The following is an 18,958-nucleotide window of genomic DNA, read 5'->3' as shown; positions in this document are numbered from 1 at the left end:
TACCTACTTTATAAAGGATGGAAGGCTGAGCCAACCTTGGGCCTTGTGGGACTCAAACCTGCAGTAACTGTATGTAATTGCAGGCAGCTGTGTTAATAACAGACTGCATTAGCCTGTTGAGCCACAAGAGGCCCTAATTGCTGGCTGGCCACACCCCTGAACCGGTTCCACTCGCTCGCCCCACCCCCCTCCACCCAGTCACTCCTCACTTACACTATATGGGTCCTTGCTTGCAGCTTGCCTGCCTCAAGCACTGCGCCCCAACTGAGCGGCCCTGATCTGCCTGCCAGGTAAGCCTGCGAGTCGCGGCCTACCTAGCTGCCCCTGCCTCCCCCACCATCCCAGCCTGCCTCCCCTACTCCCTTCCCCGCAGCCCATAACTCTGCCATCCTTCCCTTGCTTCCACGCGGCCTTCCCAGTGTCCCTGAGACCAGCTTGCGAAGGCAGGCAGGCGGACCTGGCCACGGGGACCGCCAGGAAGGCAGGCAAGCATGGCAGGCCACCTGGCTGTGGGGAAGAAAGCTAGCAGGTTTCTCCCTTCCCCGAAGCCCTGCCATGCTTGCCTGCCTTTCACGCTGCCGTCCCGGTGGCCAGCTTGCCACCCACCCCCACCTTGCTTCCCTTTTACCTTTAGCGCAGGGGTGAAATGCTCCCGGTTCAGACCAGATCACCTGATCCAGTAGCAATGGCGGCAGGTGGTTCGGAGAACCAGTAGCAAAAATCCCTCCCCCCCCTCCGCCCCAGCTGAGCCACACGATGAGCCAGGTTTTTGGGTTTTTTTAACTTTTAAAAGCATTTTTTCTTCAGCCGAAAAAATGCTTTTAAAAATTTTTTTTAAAAGCCTCTGATGATTGCACAGTTCAGCTGGAATCTTCAGAACCCTTTTAAAGCATTTTTTCTACAACTTCTTCGACTGAAGAGGTTGTAAAAAAAAATGCTTTTAAAAGGCTCCTCTGGTGATCCCAGCTGAGTTGCCTGATCGCCAGAACCTTTTAAAAGCATGTTTTCTACAAGCTCTTTCGCCGAAGAAGTTGTAGAAAAAATGCTTTTAAAAGTGTTTTTTTTAAAGTTGGCCACGCCCACCTAGTCCCATTACCCCACCACCACCACCAAGCCACACCCACAAAACTGATAGTAACAAATTTTACATTTCACCTCCGTTGGAGACCCCTGCCCTGGACCACTTTAGGAGCAAAGTGGTGGGTTTTGCTGGCATTTCAGGAGGAAGGTGAAGGAGAGAGAGAGAAATAGAAAAAGAAAGAGACAAAGAAAGAAAGAGAAAGAAGGAAAGAAGGAAGGAGAGAGAAAAGAGAGAGAAAAAGACAAAGAGAAAGGAAGGAAGGAAGGAAGGAAGGAAGGAAGGAAGGAAGGAAGGAAGGAAGGAAGGAAGGAAGGAAGAAAGAAAGAAGAGGAAGGAGGGAGGAAGAGAGAGAGAGAGAGAGAGAGAGGAAGAGGAAGGAAGGACTACAAACCCTGGCACTAGACATGGCTTCAGAAGACGCTTTGAAACAGGACAGCAATCTAGGGCTGGAAGGGACCTTAGAGGCCATTTAGTCCAACCCCCTGCTCCAGTAGGAAACCTTACATCGTCTCAGGGGTGAAATCTAAAAATTTTCCTTACCGGTTCTGTGGGCGTGGCTTAATTGGTAGGCGTGGCTTGGTGGTCAGATGACTGGGTGGGCGTGGCCAATAACAATAAATAATAAAAATAATAAACAAAGTATAAAAAATAAGAAGAGGTACCAAAAACCAACTTTCACACTTTACACACACACACAACACAACTGACACACACACACAAAATACCACATACAGCTTTCTGAGATTTTGTGTGTTTGTGTAGTTAGAGTGAAACACTACAGAAACACACCAAATCTCAGAAAGCTGCACAAATATTTTATTTTATTATTAAGGTTTGTGGACTTCAATTCCCAGAGTTCCTCAGCCAGCCAAGCCAGCCCACATTAGTCACTCAGTGATGAAATAGATTAGCTAAATTTAGATGTCTGGTGCTGAAAGTGAAACCGGGGCCTTTGGGCTGGGAAAAAAGCCATGCGGTGGATCAGTAATCAGGTAAGTGCCTTAGAATCTCTTAAAAGGAGGTTTTCTGTAGAAAACATGTTTTTTAAGGTTCTACTGATGAGGAACTCAGGTGAGATCGCCAGAGAAGCCTTAAATTTTTTTTTAAGTTTAAAGGCTCTGCCGATCTCAGCTGAGCGGCAGGATCCTCAAAAGCTTTTTTTTATTTTTAAAGGCATGTTTCCGCTGAAGAAAAACCTGTTTTTAAAAGTAAAAAAAAAAACCTCTGCTGATGGTGCGGCTCAGCAGAGGCAAGGGGGCGGGCGGGGCCAGGGATTTTTGCTACCAGTCCTCCGAACCAGCAGCCGCCATCGCTACCGGATCTCATGAGCTGGTCCGAACCGGGAGCATTTCACCCCTGCATCGTCTGGATTATTTTGGTGCCTCTAACAGAGAGGAATATTGCCAGAAAGGAGTTTACTAGCACAAGGCTGCCATGCAGAGGAAGGCAAAGATAGTCCTTGACTTATGACCAGAATTGAGTCCAAAATTTTGGTTGCTAAGCAAGAGCGTTGTTAAGTGAGTTTCACCACATTTTACTCAATCCATGATCTCTCCTTACTCTAACAGTCATTTGCAAGTTAGGGAAGAATATCTGAAGGTGTGTGTAATGTTCTAAATGTATAGTAGTTAAATGTGTGGCAGAAAGTGGACTCTAGGTGTGTTTTTCCAACTGTAGTAAGTGAGGTTGAATGTGTATAATTTTAGAAGAGGGGTGTATCTGTGTGTGTATAAAGTATATATAGTAGACAATGTATCTTTTCGTGTGCCTATACACACTATACTATGTAATATGTATGTACACATATGGCATATATACATAGGATTAAATAGTATATTTTGGATGTTCAGTAGTAGTAAATAAATAGACAGGGAAATTGTATCTCATTGAGACCTTTGAGGCGAGGAGAGGCCAGGCACCCTAACCCTAACCTTTGACGTGAGTGATATCAAGTTGGCCACACCCACTCAGTCACATGACCACCAAGCCACACCCACTAAATAAGCCACGCCTACAGAATCGGTAGTAAAAAAAATAGAACCCACCCCTGGAATAGCTAGAGCACCTGCTTCAGTTTTTAAAAGGGGATTATTTCATGTCTGAGACCAATTACACCTGAAAGCCGGTCAGGACTGCGACCTTGCTGCACATAAGCCTCTCATATAAGCCTCCCATACAGTTGTCTGCAAAATGATCAGCTTGAGGTTGATACTGGGCAAAACTCTGGAATGGATAATGCAGCAGGCAGGTTGCAAATATTTCAAAAACGAGGCATGGCTGTATGTTCCAGTGCTGCAGAGCAGGCCTGCTCTTCTCTGCAATAGCAATAGCTATAGTGCTCAGACTTATAGAACACTCCACAAGGCTTTACAGCACTCTCTAAGTGGCTTACAGAGTCAGCCTGTTGCCCCAACAATGTGGGTCCTCATTTTACCAACCTCGGAAGGATGGAAGGCTGAGTCAACCTCAGAATCGAGGAGAATCGAACTGTCAGCAGTCAGCAGAATTAGCCTGCATTCTAACCACTGCGCCACCACGGCTCATCAATATCCCTCACTTCAGGTGATACTCTCCCCACCACCCCCCGTGTTCTTCTGGAAAGGGGATAAAACTTCAACATATTTTTGGCTCCCTATGGACTCCACTTTGGTGGTTCCTTATTTTGGGTGCATCAAGAATAAACCATGTCAAAACAATCTGAGTTCCATTTTAATAGGGCAACTAGTATCGCTGACCATAGGAATAAAAGTGCATCATTAACCTGATTTCCTCAAAGCAATTGCAAAGTTCCCTGCAAGATTCAGAAAAGGTGACAAGACATAGACTGTCCTTCAGCTTCTCTGTATCAAAATTGTCAAGGGGAATCCCGCAGGGGTCCTTCCTTGGCCCTGTGCAGTTCAAGATATTTATACATGACTGGAATGAGGGGGTAGAAAGGAAAATTTGTTGATGAGGCAGCAACAATGGGTGGATGGCACAATCATCCCTCCCTCTGAGTATCTCAGGCCACAATGCATCTAGTTTGGGCCCTCCGTTTAGGAAGGACATGTCTGGAAGAGAGAAACCAAGATGAGGAGGGGACTGGAGAAGTGACAAGCTGCCTTTGAGGATCTACAGGGCAGAATCCTTGCTCAGAGCTGGTCTGAAGAGCAAACCAGGAAACAAAAAGGAAAGTGCAACAGATGCCTCAGAGGAGTTGCTGGAATATCCTTACTGGAGGCATTCCTGCACCAGGCTGAGATTCGACTAGATTCTCTCTTGGTCCCTTTCAATCATTAATTTCTAGGATTTAAGACTGCAAGTTTCATGGAACATAGAGAATTAGCTAACACTGTTTTTAATTTTGAGTGTTAATTTTGAGCCACTGGGAAAGTGGAATGAAGTTAACAGGTTGCAGGTGGGAGGGGGGTTATATATGAGATGAGGGCAGATCTGACTTCTCCAGAATGGACCTTAGAGGACCAAGGCATCAATATCTGCTGCTTGTTGGAGCTCTCTTATATCCATCTGGACTATAAAGCTGGACCCTCAGAACACCAAGTAAGAAAGAAGCTTAAGGTTGCATGTAAGAAGGCAGGAAAATTCTGTTTTGTTTCCGCAGCTCTTCAGTCCAAAGGGAAAGAGGCTTCTCTTCTCTTAAGCAGGCAAAGTAGAACTCTTGATTATTTGGAAAGGACTACTGGACGGGAGAAGCAATTCCCAGGGCTGAAACTGAAACAAGCGACCGTTTTACTGTCTTAGCCGATGGACCGAATAAGCCATCTCTCTGGGCCTCCTGGGGAGCTGACAAGCAGAGTTCAATCACCGTAGAACAGCTTCCTTGGTGAGGCAAACGTTCTTACCAGCAGAAATAGCAATGGCACGGGCCTCCACCTTGTCCCCCATCTTGCGCACCACTTCAGGAGAGGGCCCAATGAAGCACACCCCAGCTTCCAGGCAGGCCTTGGCGAAATCAGCTCGCTCGGAGAGGAAGCCGTAGCCGGGATGGATCGCGTCCACCGCATTCTCCTGTAAAAAGCAGGAAGCACTGGAAATCTTTGTTCTCTGAAGCAAAGCAGCCCTGAGGTTTCTAAACTGGACAGGCTGTTTAGAAAGCCCATGTGCTATTTGTCTCCTGCAAATGTGTCTAAAAGATCAAAAATATATAGAAAAACACCACCTGCAACACTGGTTTAAACATCTGCAGAATTAAAACTTAACGTTATGCTGAAAATCTTTGTGCAGTGCCACATATTTAAAATTGCCAACGACTTAAATCCAAGATCATCTGTGTCAACTGCATCTGCTTGTGCAACAGGGCTCCCTCGTTCCCTTTGCAGCCGCCTCCCAGCCCGTCCCAGAATGGCCCCCAATGCTCCAGAGAGGATTTAGAGGGAGAACATCGGTCTGTCCCAAATACGGACCAAATGCTCCACCAAAAGCCATCAGTGAAGTGGAAAAGCAAAGTCTGCTCAGGCTTCTTCTAGAGGAGCCGGTCTCTTGAGAAATCCCCAAGGAACCAGAGCTCCCTCCTGCCTGTGCAGCTGTTGGGCAATGAAACTGATCCTCTGCACCCACGAGATGCAAAATCAGCTGTTTGGGAAAGAGGCCGAGGCCCACTGGATTAGAAACGTCTCTCCCACTAGTCAGCCTGTAACTGAGAACTAGAGAAAATAATCTGGGAAGCAACTTGTCTTTTGCATCCAGTGCATATGATTCCCACCGTGACCCACTGTGACCTGCATAAACAGTCGGGTGTTAGGTACAGGGAAAGTGCAGTCAGTGGGCGCTCATGTTTGGACACATGGGGTAAATTTGATTCTGGGTCAATTTTAGCTCAGCCTTTAACCCCAAATAGACCTTTTGCTTGCCTGTCTCTTATCTTTTTTTTTCCCACTTGAGTAAAATTCCTTCATGTTGGCAGAAATCTGCAGTGACAAGAGGACTGCTTCTCGTATAAATCTTTTATAGCCACATAATTTCCTTTTTACAAGGAATAAATGGCTACAATCCTTTGCCGTCAATATCAGTAGATATGGAAACATTGGGCCTCGTTGGCACCTTGGCAACCAATTCATAGATTCTCTACCAAGAAGCTTCCAAGCAGTTTGAAGATGCAGGGAAGGAGGTTGAACTATATGTTCGCCAAGTTCCCTTCCAACTCTTATATTTGACTCTAGGTCAACAAGACTTCAAGATGTTCGTGGCGTTTGGATTTTTGCCCTTTATTGATTGAGAATTCGGTGCTTCCTCAGATAACGAGGCCCTAAGCCACGTAGGTGTTGGTGGTTGATAAGCAATATTTGGAACTGTACCCAGAAGCTTTTGGGAGTCAACCTCAGGGAGCAGAGGCCGTGATGAGACCTGCCCAGAACTGATCACCCTGCCAAATTCTGGATCAACGGCACCTTTCGTGTAGCCTTCAAGTACCCTATCACTGCAACAGTCTAAATGCAAGGTGATTGAAGTGTGAGAGATCCAGAGCAGTATCTGACCACACAGAATTGATCACTGCAAAGGCCTTCCGGGCTGCAGCTGCCACCTGCCCCTCAAGGAGCAGCGGAGAGTCCAGTAGAGCTCTGGATGTGCAGCAGCCCCAAATAAGGAAGTGCAACCCCATCTGGGACCAAATCTCAGAAGTGTCCCTGAAAGGGGATCCAGGAACTCTCACTAAGATTGGTCCAGGCATTGCTTTGCCAGTCTGAGGTCAAGACATACAAATAACTATCATACCAATCTATGATTTCAGCAGACTGACCCCAAAGCGAAGGATGGCTTCCCCTGGCTGCTTCGCTCTTTGTGGGCATGCTATGGGAATACCCGCTTGTCTTCCACCACCCGAGTCAGAGCAAAGGGGCCTTCTTGCCTTCTCACCTTGGCGACTTTGATGATGTCTGGAATGTGCAGATAGGCCTGAACTGGAGGGAGGCCGCGTCCGATCAGATACGCCTCATCCGCCTTCTGTCGATGCATCTGCCCTGTGTCCTGCTCAGAATAGACCGCCACTGTCCGGATGCCCAGCTCCGTGCAGGCTCGGAAGACCCGGATTGCAATCTCCCCTGGAATTCATGGGTGTTAAGGAAAGCATTTGGGATCAGGGTCAAAGAAACCCAAATCGGCCATTCAGATTGTTTAACAGTTTTTGTCTACCATTGGTTCCAGGCCGATGAAGCGGCTCCTTCTATAATTGCCTCTGAAGAAACAACCCGGCCAGGCACATGTGGCGGGCAGAAGCAGCTCCCAGCAATCCCACTTCCCAAGCCCTGCTCACCTCGGTTAGCTACCATCACCTTCTGGATGGGCTTGTATTCTACCCGTGGGGTGCTCAGGAAGGCAGCAGGGTGGCGGCGGAAGAGGTGCCGGAGGGCCAAGAAGGGCATCCTGCCCTTGGCACAAGGCAGCTGCAGCATCTGTGGGCAAAGAGAGGGAGATCAGTCGGTGCTGCTGCTGGGCCTTCAGTTGCAGCCCATTCCAAGATGCAGCTGCCGCGTGGATGGAGACTCAAGGAGCGTGGGAGCACCAGGTGAGAAGCTTTAAAGTAAGCCCTCTCCTCTTTTCAGGTAAGTAAATCATGAAATGCTTGTCCAGACACCTAACGGGTGTCCCCCGTCACAGGTTCAAGAGCAACACGGCCTCTCCGGTTCCCAGGCAGAAAATGTGAGGCAGAGGAAGCAGGTGCTGCTAGTCCTTGGTTGACTCTTTTCGGGTTCTCTTTGCTGCTTCCAGGACTGTAATAATCAACTCAGGCTTCAAGCAAAGAGGTGCCTTGGGGTGTTGAAAAGGGGGGGATCCCACTTCAGGCTTTTCCCAGTATCAGAGGTTGGGCGCCCTGACCAGGTGCCCTGGTCTGGACCTCTGGATGCCACTGGAATAAGGAGGCAGCCCAGTGTGGGAGAGGCTTCTCTCATAGCTTCCCCCCCACAGCTTCTTTCAACAGACCAAGGGACACACACCCTTTGTTTGAAGCCTGAGGCCGGCCTCCAACATTGCCTCCAACATTGTAACCTTTGTGCTACGGTTTTCTTGTCTCCTCCCTCAAAATGGCAGAAAATCATATCACTCCATTCTGGAGACAGGAGAATTAGGGATACCAAGGGGTTGGGAAAAGTGCTCTTGCAAAGCTACAAGAATCTATGAAATTGGGTGGCTGGGTGGGTGGCTGGAGAAACTCATTTTTTTTCAGGTTCATGCGTTTCAACAAAGCTACCAACTTGCATTAGCGCATTATGTTTTATTTGACAGTGTGTATGTAAGTGTATTTAAATACAGATCTTGATTAGCTCAGTAATTCCATACCGTAGGAAGTAAATCAATATCAGTTTATGGTCTGTTCAGATTTTCAGCATTTTTTGTTGAGGAGTCTCTGGGCCAAGAACTTGCCAACCCCCCCCCACCCCCCACCCCTGTGCCTTCCCTTCCCTGTTCCATGTGGTGGGGGCGGGAGGGTTTTTTTATTTCTTCCAAAACCAGGGAAGGGTTGATTGGTGCTGCTTTGCAAGCCTCTGCCTCTTTTCCCATTTAGCAAGATTAAACTATGCAGGAAAGAAAGTATGCAAATTAGCACTAGCTGGATAATTTATTTCATGACACAGAATCTGCCTTTCCTTGGCACAGAGCTTGAATTGACGCAAGGCTAAGAATATCTTAAGTGCAAAATAAATAAAATGTTTTCTAGAACTTGCAAATGGGGCATAAAAATACTATCAGCTTCAAAAACAGGAGGGGGATCAGACGCCTGGCATTCTGCAATTCTCCAACTCATTTAATTTGAGAGTTGAATTGTTTACATTTTTCTATACACTCAAACTATAAACTATCCAATAGGAATTCAAAGAAAATGCTACAATGTTACTAAGAACAGTAACAACAATAACAACCATCACCAGGAGTAGCTTTTGGAAAATAGACTGAGCAGCTAAAAAAGGAGATGCTCAAAGCAGGTTTGCAGACAGTCGGGAGGAAGGGCGGAAGTGACATGAAAGGTTTGCTAACAACCTGAAAGCAAGAACAAAGAGGAAAGTCATCAGAAGTCAGCCACGGATGCGAAGAATACAAATAGTTTCCTGGGTCTAGAAAGCAAAAGACCAAGAGCCCTGGACCAGTTGCTCAGTGGATGTGGCCACATTCTGGCCAGCAGGGAGGAAAAAGGACAACTCCTCCATTCCTATTTCAGTTCAGCCTTGTTCTCCAAAAAGACCGAGAAGAAAGGCAGAAGAAGGAATGAGACTGAGCCTCTTGATCAGGGGTGAAATGTAAAATCTGTGGGCGTGGCTTGGTGCCCCCCCAAGGTGTAATGTGACTGGGTGGGCGTGGCCAACTTTTTTTTTTTAACTTTTAAAAGCAGTTTTTCTACAACCTCTTCAGCTGAAGAGGTTGCAAAAAAATGCTTTGAAAGGGTTCTGACGATCCCAGCTGAGTTGCCTGATCACCAGAACCCTTTAAAATCATTTTGTTTTACAGCCTCTTCGGCCGAAGAGGTTGTAGAAAAAATGCTTTGAAAAGGTTCTGACAATCCCAGCTGAGCCGCGCGATCATCAGAGCCTTTTTTTTTTAACTTTTAAAAGCATGTTTTTGGCGGAAGAAAAAATGCTTTTAAAAGTTAAAAAAACCTCCGATGATGACGCAGCTCAGCTGGGCATGCGGGGGGAAGGGGGGCAGCAGGGATTTTTGCTACTGATTCTCTGAACCACCCACCATTATAGCTACCGGATCGGGAGATCCAGTCCGAACCAGGAGCATTTCACCCCTGCTCTGGATGCTCTGGTTGAGACCGTTAAATATTGTTTGAGAAAGTGGAGAAATACTGGGTGACTTGCGATAGAAAAGAAATGCTGTTGATCTTCTAATAGCTTGAAAGACAAAAATTTAAATGATCTTGTTAAGACAGATAAATAGGCTGAACATAATAGACTGAAATTTCAACTAGGCCACAGAAGTGAAAGGAACCAGGCTAATCACAATTGATTGTACATTAAATGAGAATGGGTTGTGGCTGCAAAAACAAAACAAAGTTAGGCCATTTTGGTGGCATCCAAAAAAGCTGTTTCTGCATCACAGGAATCAGTTGTTTCACATGACTCTAGTTGGGGAAAGACATCTTGAGGGCTACTCCCGGTTCAGGGTGCCAGACGTGGAGAAAGGTTCTAGAAAGCTGGAAGTCTACTCGAAAGCAAATCCTTTCAGGGGAGGCCTCCCTGAGGGTGCCTGGTGGAGACCACATGGCCAGACAGCCTCTTCTCTCTTCTGCCAGAGGACAGAATAATGGACTTAGGGGATGGGGAGGCAGATTCTAATTAAATATTGATGGGGGAGGCGGGAAGAACCAGGCGGGCCAGGAGAAATCCTGGATTCCAATTCATTGGATCTGCACTGACCACCAAGTTGGACTCCTCGAGGGCTGATCAGGTGCCTTCCGACAAAGCCGCTCTCTTTGCTTCCCATGTTCCTGTCCCTCCACTGCGGAGCTTACTCCCTTCTTGGGCCACTCCGGTGCTCTCCAGCTTGACCGCCACTTACTCTGACTAGGTCTGAGATGCCCAGGCAGAATGTATTGTCTCAGGCACCCTTAGAAACAATCTGGGGCCGTGTTGTATCATCTGGTCCCTCACTTTGGCTGCTCTAGGCAATCAAGCAGCCAATCAAGCCTTGCAAAGCTGCTTCACCAGCCTGGTCGCCAAGAGAGGCCCTGTTGTGACCCAGGTTCCTGGACCCGGACTCCTGGACTCGGATGATTCAGAAAGTGAGGGAGAAGACCTGGCAAGCCCTGCTTCTCTTGAGCCCTCTCCCTCCCTGGCACCCACTCAAAGGGAGGAGGAGGGGCCGGCAAGGCCTGATTCTCTCGAGCCTTCTTCTGATTTGGCAACGCCCCAAGAACAGTTTTGGAACGTGACCGGCGCGCGCAGCAGAGGAAGCGTTGGGACAAAGCCAAGGAATGATGGTCATGCAGTGACATCTGCAGAGACTATAAATAGGAGGCGGGACTTCCTGGTTTTTTGTCTTAGACAAAGCAATGAATTTGCGCGGGCAAACTGTATCAATGGAGGGAAGAATATATTCGTGAGTAATTCTGGCCTTATCTATAATTTCCTCGTTATCTCCAGAAACTTGGCAGGCCCGTGGGTAGACGTGGCCAGGACATTTATCTATGTAAATAAAGTAGAAGAGGAGGCCTTTGACTGACTCTTTGTTGGGAGTATTGGGGGAGGGAAACAGAACAGGCCCTGTGGCAGGTTCCCCACCCTCTAAGGCTATGGGATGCCAGGCGGGCACAGCGGGTCCTCTTTATGGAAGGCTCCAGCGAGGCCGCCCCTGCTTTTTCAAACAAAGACAGACGTGGCCATGTCTGGCTGGGCAAATGCATGACCCTCAGAGAAAACGGTGGGACCCCCGTCCTGGCTGTCCTCCCCCAGGACTCATCAGCCCTTCAGAGTCCAAGGGACCCAAAAGTAGCCTGTTGAGGGACACGCAGACACAAAGCCACCCCCAGGGTTGCACCACACCCCATACACTAATTACTGCCAATGGTTCTGTGATCAACCCCCAATACCTTCGGTTCCAGTCTCTAAAACAATGCCAACCTGCTCTTTCTTCCAACAGAATTACTAGTTTATCTTACCACAAGAATGAAGTGGAAATGATACCCCAACTTCAACAAAGCATTGCATAAATTCTCCTACAAGATTCTAACTGAGAACATCCCAAAATCTAAACCAGATTGCATCACCTTCAGGAAAAACCTGCACGTTCATCCACCCGTCCAGATCAACAACCGCACTCAACGTGTAGTCCTCAATGGAACTACATCCACATGGAGGGAAGTATGCAGTGGAGTACTCCAAGGCTCTGTTTTAGGCTCAGTACTCTTCAACATCTTCATCAATGACTTGGACGAGGGGATAGGTGGGGAACCCATCAAATTTGCAGATGACACCAAGCTGGCAGGAATAGCCAACACTCCAGAAGATAGGCTCAAGATACAGAAGGATCTGGACAGACTTGAACATTGGGTGCTATCTAACAAAATGAAATTCAACAGTGAAAAAAGTAAGGTTCTACATTTAGACCAAAAAAACAAAATGCACAGGTACCATATATGGGGTACCTTGCTCAATAGTAGTAACTGTGAGAGGGATCTTGGAGTCCTAGTGGATAACCATTTAGATGTGAGCCAGCAGTGTGCAGCAGTTGCCAAAAAAGCCAACACAGTTCTGGGCTGCATAAACAGAGGGATAGAATCAAGATCACGTGAAGTGTTAGTGCCACTTTATAATGCCTTGGTAAGGCCCCACTTGGAATATTGCATTCAGTTTCAGTCGCCACAATGTAAAAAAGATGTTGAGAGTTTAGAAAGAATGCAGAGAAGAGCAACAAAGATGATGAGGGGACTGGAGGCTAAAACATATGAAGAACGGATGCAGGAACTGGTTATGTCTAGTTTAATGAAAAGAAGGACTAGGGGAGACATGATAGCAGCCTTCCAATATCTCACGGGTTGCCACAAAGAAGAGGGAGTCAAACTATTCTCCAAAGCACCTGAGGGTAGAACAAGAAGCAATGGGTGGAAACTAATCAAGGAGAGAAGCAACTTAGAATAAGGAGAAATTTCCTGACAGTTAGAACAATTAATAAGTGGAACAACTTGCCTGAAGTAGTAGTGAATGCTCCAACACTGGAAAAAATTAAGAAAAAGTTGGATAACCATTTGTCTGAGATGGTGTAGGGTTTCCTGCCTGGGCAGAGGGTTGGACTAGAAGGCCTCCAAGGTCCCTTCCACCTCTGTTATTATTATTATTAACAAGCTAAGGCAAAGAGCCAGGGCACAAACTGTGTCCACAGGAGAGATTTCTTGTCTAGGAGCAGAGTCTGAGCAATCTGGGTGAAAAGGCCAAAGTGCAGAGAGTTTGATGAGGAGGTTTGGAGGCTGAAGTGGTCAAGTAAGGGCTTTGCATTGTGAGAAACTGGGGAGTTGCTAAATTCATTAAGTCAAAAGGGATTTTGAGGGCTTCTTCAAAATTAAATTATTTGTTTGTAGGGGGCCATAAGGGTCAGTTTGGAATGTGGGCGTGGCTTAGACTTGCTGAACTGTTTGGGACTTCTGTACAATATGAGGCCTCTGTATCTCTCTACTCTGCAATGATTTGCTTTTATGAATATTGCTTCTGTGTTCCTGATATTGTATGCTGACTTCTGCTCTATAAAGGTAAAGGTAAAGGTTCCCCTCACACATACGTGCTAGTTGTTGCCGACTCTAGGGGGCGCTGCTCATCTCCGTTTCAAAGCCGAAGAGCCAGCGCTGTCTGAAGACGTCTCCGTGGTCATGTGGCCGGCATGACTCAACACCAAAGGCGCACAGAACGCTGTTACCTTCCCACCAAAGGTGGTCCCTATTTTTTCTACTTGCATTTTTACGTGCTTTTGAAACTGCTAGGTTGGCAGAAGCTGGGACAAGTCACGGGAGCTCACCCCGTTACATGGCAGCACTAGGGATTCGAACCGCCGAGCTGCCGACCTTTCAATTGACAAGCTCAACGTCCTAGCCCCTGAGCCACCGCGTCCCCTTGTCTATGGTATTATATATAAAGAAGTTTCTTATATATAATTGAATCCTGCTGAAGTTCATTTACTCGTGTGCCTGTTGAATATGCTGCAAACTCTGACAAAGGATGGCAGCTACTCAATGAAATTAACAAAATGTTAATTAATAACTAAAAGAGGCAGAACTTTGCTCAGCTCCTATCTTGGTTTAGTCTTCTCCAAAAAAAAGCTCATGTCGCCCACCAAGACAATAGGCCAGGATTGAGGATTGAGATAGCAAGGCATCCCCATTTCAGAGCCAGATAAACCACAATAGATACTGAAGGAACTGGTTTAGGATTAAGGCTAATCTTTGTGTACCGTCTTTGAGAAATTCTGGAGAATGGATGAAATGCTGCCCCTACCATCAGAAAAAAAAAGGGGGGGGAGGTTCTTGCGCCCAGCAGGAGGTTGTATCCAATGGGCACAGGGGCTTCTTCAAAGTGTCTTTTCTTGCTCTAAATCTTGCTTGATCACCCAACCCCTCCCGAAATCCCCACTTCCGTAGAGCTGTTAAAATTACTCCTCCAGCATTGAATCATCCTGCACAAGCACACTGACTCTATTGCAAATCTTTTAGAAAGCATAAAGGCCACCCAACTCTTAACTACCTGGGTGGCTCTAACAGAAACTTGACAGGGATGAGAAAGAGAGACAGAAACTCACAATCCAAAGGGGCTTTACTCACTCTTCCACCCAGCAAGAGGCCTAGGGGAGTCTTCAAATGCCCCCAAAGCAACGGCGGCGGGGGGGAGGGCGCACCCCATCTCAGGGGAAGCCTTGTTGGAGAAGCCAGGCCCTGTGGCAAAGAAGACCAGCTTCCATGGCTGTGTTTCATTGGAGAAACCTGGAGCATGCCAACCTGGCCAGATTTGAGCCAGCAGGCCCCATGTCAGGAAGGCTTCACAGGTAACGACCGGCACCTTGAAGCAAACTGCCAACAGTGCAATCCATGTTGTACCGCTGCGTTCTGGACTGGTGGGAATTTCTGGGTAGTCTTCAAGGGCAGACCCATGTCGAGCATCTTGCAATAAAGCCATGAGGTGACCAGGACATGAGTGACGGCCTGATGGGGTTCCTGATCAAGCCGGAGCATTAAAAAGTAGCACCTGAAAGGTTAACCGCCAAGAGAGAGGTGTATTTATCTTCACGCCAGAGTTCTCCAGTCATGGGAGTGTAGTGCAGAACCCCGAATCAGAGGACTCCACGCCTTTGCTGGTTACCTCAGTGGGAGGTTCCAGAACACATTTAGCAATCCTTAAAGGGTCAGATAAAGCAGTCCCCAAATCTTAGCCTGCTCCTCCTGGGAACCCACCAGGGCGGTAAGGTTGAGCAGCGTTGTGTGATTTTTGGAGTGCCTCGCTGTCCTGCAAAAGTGAAGACATTTTGTGCCATGCATCTCCGTGAAACACCCCTCCCGACTGCTGTTCCAGAAGAGGCATGCTGGCATCCGGCCACTCCACAGCAGCTGCCAGGGGGGCCCCTCCTGTTCATGGGCCCTCTTCTCTTTCCAGAGCCCACCTCCCTGCCTTGCCTCCTGGCCTTCTCGTAGTGAGCCGAGACTAGTGCTGTGGCTGCTGTCTAGAAAGAAAGCTCACCTTGAATTCAAAGGATTTTTGTACTGACTGGAAAAGCTCCAGGATATAAATCCCAGCTAGATCAAAAGGAGCCAAACACAGAAACATCTACACAAAGACTCACCATTTCAATCCCCATTGACTCAGCCCTCCCAGCAATTCTTCAACCACCCACAGACCAGGGATGGGTTGTACTTACCTTTACTACTGGTTCGCAACGGGAGCACGCACAAAATTTAGAACGTGCTTCTGTTAACTCTTCCAACTCTCCTTTCTCTGAGTGATTCTCTTTTTGGTGGATCCCTTCCAGATCCCCCTTAGGTACCAAACCCTCAGTAATTCCTTCTGAAAGAGCCTAGTAACAGACCAGACCAGATCTTGGCCTCAATTGGCTTTTCACAGCCACCGACAAACATGCAATAAGTCTTGTAAAAATTGGTTGCAATTTCTTTCAGTGGTGGTTAGAGGCCTAGAAAAAGAATCAGTGAAACAGGAGCAGCAAGAATAGCCTTTTGATGGTCTGACCAAAGCTTTTAGTATGATCTCTGAGACAGCCTGAAGAACTGGAGAAAGGCCAGACCGTTGCAGGAGAGCAAACAAGGATCTGGCAAATAACAGAGAGGCAATCTGGCCTGGTTAGACGTGCTGTGTGAACGCCATCTCCTTGCTCCTGAAGCACCCGCAACCGGCACTAGGGAAGCTACCTTCAGAGGAAGCCATTTCCAAAACTCAGCTAAGGGGAGAGAGCTGCAAACGGAGCCCCTTTGTGCCCCTTACCCAGGAGGTCTCGCTGTTTTCCCTTTTTCTGTCCTTGCCCTTCTCCAGGCCTGACCAACGCCCCTCGGGCTCCTAACCAGTGGTGGGATTTTAATAATTTAACAACCGGTTCTCTGCCCTAATGATTTCTTCCAACAACCAGTTCATCAAACTCCTCAGAAAGTTAACAACCGGTTCTCCCGAAGTGGTCCCACCACGGCTCCTAACCGTGACCCCTGTCCCTGCAAGGAGCCTCTTCCCACAGGTGGGCTCAGGCCCAGAGGGAGCCTGGCAATTGCCTTCCCCCTCCACTTGCCTCAGAGAGCAAGACCAAGTCAAAATCACAAGGCAAAGGAGGCATCGCAAAGAAGCTGCCCACCACCCATTAGGAACCACCCAAGGAAGGGGGCCTTTTTGGAGGGGGGGCATCACCCAACCCAACCCAAGGAAAATAGCATTTTCCTTAATTGCTCCACCATCATCACCTGGGGGGCCTCGCCCAGTCCAGAGGATAAACGAAGAAGGACGGTGCCCCACAGGCTGTGTGTGTGCGTGTGTGTGCATGTGCGTGTGTAATAAACTACTACTGGGGAAGGTCCTATCCTCCTCCCTCCCAACTGCAACTAGAGAGCCTGGCTGGCCCAGGAGAGAGCAAGGAAAATACAGAAATAGCTCACTTGAAAAAACACAGCAATTTTTTTTTATTGATGACTTTGCTGCTAAGAATTTTACCAAATGCTTTGCACGATCTACCTGGGAAGCTGGCTGCAGGATTTGTCTAAGAATAAACAAGCGGCAAACTACTGAGACGGCTGTGTTTGCTGGGTGCAGCCTCAGCAGGAAAAGCAGCTGAAAGGATGGAGTGACAAGAGCCAGCCAACCTTGCTTCCATCCACAGGGCAAACCGATTGCCTCGCAGTCCCGGCTGATCCCTGCCCTTCACAAAGCAGGAATGCGGGGTGGGGGGTGGGGTCCCTTTTCCTTTCTATCAACTTTGGCTTAATGATTCACCAGTGTTGGCAGGGCCACCAAGGAGGTTCAAGGCCAGCTCCATCAAAGACTTAGCCGGCTCACCCCGAGCCCCACTGACCTGGAGCAGAGAGCTGCCTCCACACGCAGACTGGGTAACTGCAGGGGGGAAACAAGGGAAATCGGACAGATCCTGACTCAGAGAGACTCTGCTGAGCCAGATCGAAGGAGAGTTTGGATGGCAGTGCTTCTGTCCCTGGCAGGATCTCTAGGAAGGGATCTCGTGTGATCTCCTCTATTTGACTCCCCTTTTCCAAGCCAACCCCATACCACTTGCTGAGCAAACCCACCCCAGATGCTGAAGGGAAACACCTTCAGGACTTGAAGGGTTTCCAGACTCTCTCCCTGCCCGGGCCCAGGGTCTTTTCTTTTCACCCAAAGGCTGCAGCAAGTTGCTCTGCCAGCAATCAAGTCAAGGTCATCTCCCAGGTTGCACAACCAAAGCCTGGGGCTTCACAACTGTAACCTGAGGGGTGTGCGCAGAGGGCAATCTGCAAGGGAAGGACCTCTTTCTGAGGCCATCTTGGCCTGTTTGAAAAGCAAAGCAAAGCAAAGGCCGTCCTTCCTTCTCAAGAAAGACGTTGGCTGATGCAGAGCCCCCCACCCCCACCAGAAGCCAAAAGGGATGGAAGATCCCCTGCCAGTCCCTCAGGCCCTCCATTCACCTGGGACTGGTGCTGGTGGGAAGACAGGATGCCTACATCGGGCCATCCTCTTCCAACCAGGAAAAGGCAGACCGCACTGGCCAACCCAGCAGGGACCCCAGGATTCCCCGGTCCCCGAGGCCCCCGGCTTGTATTACTCTGTTTCAGGATACGAGGAAGCTCCCGCAGCCTCAGCAAAGCCCAGGGACTGGGGAGGGGGTCATTTAATAAAGAGGGGGTATATCATTATTTCTGAACTCTGTTTTAAAGAAAAAAAGAAAAAGAATGAAAGAAGAAAAAAGGGAGTAACAGTGCATGAGTAAAAGGATTACGGAACTTGTACCTTGAGTGTTTTATTAAACCGTTGATGGAAAATCAGTCATACAAAACCAGACTTCATTACTTTGACAATATGAAAGGTTTTATGGATCGTTTTGGATCTCTGAAGCTACGTGACAAAGTCTTCCCTATTTTGCCACAGGCAGTCCTCCACCCTTTGAAGTTACGATGGACTTCCCTTGGCGCTCCCTGTGACCCAGATGCTTCCGGGGCTGGGCAACACGGCTGTGTTTACGGCTGTTTGCAGCATCCCATTTTTTAATGATGCTTTTGCCAAAAACTGGTACTCATTTCTGGTTTTCAGCAAAACCATGTTGCTTAAAGACCGTGGAGTTTGCTTAACCACTGTGGTGATTCACTTAACGGCTGCCACAAAAATAGTCATAAAATAAGGTCGGTCACATGGCTGATGCATTTTATGACCTTCATACCTTACAACCATGATGGGAAGTCTTCATTATGGTCTTAAATTGAGGACTACCTGTGTTTAAGACTTACCAAAATTAAAAACTAGAAATTGACATTAGAAAGTTCAAATACTTTTCCTTCTTCTTTACGCCAGGTGATTAATTTGCCTTGTTGTATAATATGTAATATTGCTTAAATATACTTAAACCAGTTGTGGATGTATGTGTTAATTTTGCAATGACACATCAAGTTCAAATTCCCAGAGTGATATAATGCATTCTTTTCCAGCATTGTACTAGGTTTGCCCTGGAAGCAATGAACATTACTGTATCTTAATAAATCCATTGTGACATTTTTGTGTTATTAATGTCTTGGAATTATGCCTGGTTAAAAAACCAGATTCATTTCAGATTTGGCTTCTAACATTCTCTGAATAATGTGATATATTTCTTTTCAGTACTTCTGTGGCTTTTTACATGCTCATAGATATGGTAAAATATTCTTAAGGCATTTCCAATATTTATGACTATATGACTTGTTTATCTTTTGATTATTAACACATTGTTGTACCC

At 47.5% G+C, this 18,958-nt stretch overlaps 1 protein-coding gene across 4 annotated transcripts in view; it reads right to left on the bottom strand.

The window, feature by feature from the left end:
• The window catches only part of PC (pyruvate carboxylase), a 146,284-nt gene that overhangs the window by 102,442 nt on the left and 24,884 nt on the right, over nucleotides 1-18,958 (bottom strand). For all 4 annotated transcript variants that reach the window (XM_058160809.1, XM_058160810.1, XM_058160807.1 and 1 more), the window contains 3 exons: nucleotides 7,332-7,470; nucleotides 6,935-7,119; nucleotides 4,924-5,089 (listed from right to left, as the gene is read on the bottom strand). In XM_058160809.1, the coding sequence (XP_058016792.1) occupies nucleotides 4,924-5,089; nucleotides 6,935-7,119; nucleotides 7,332-7,470 (490 nt within the window). The remainder of the gene's footprint in view (nucleotides 1-4,923; nucleotides 5,090-6,934; nucleotides 7,120-7,331; nucleotides 7,471-18,958) is intronic.

This window comes from Ahaetulla prasina, chromosome 17 (assembly GCF_028640845.1).
Source record: "Ahaetulla prasina isolate Xishuangbanna chromosome 17, ASM2864084v1, whole genome shotgun sequence".
NCBI lineage: Eukaryota > Metazoa > Chordata > Lepidosauria > Squamata > Colubridae > Ahaetulla > Ahaetulla prasina.
The sequence above is the reverse complement of the archived record's forward strand: the minus strand, read 5'-3'. Positions and strand labels throughout refer to the sequence as shown.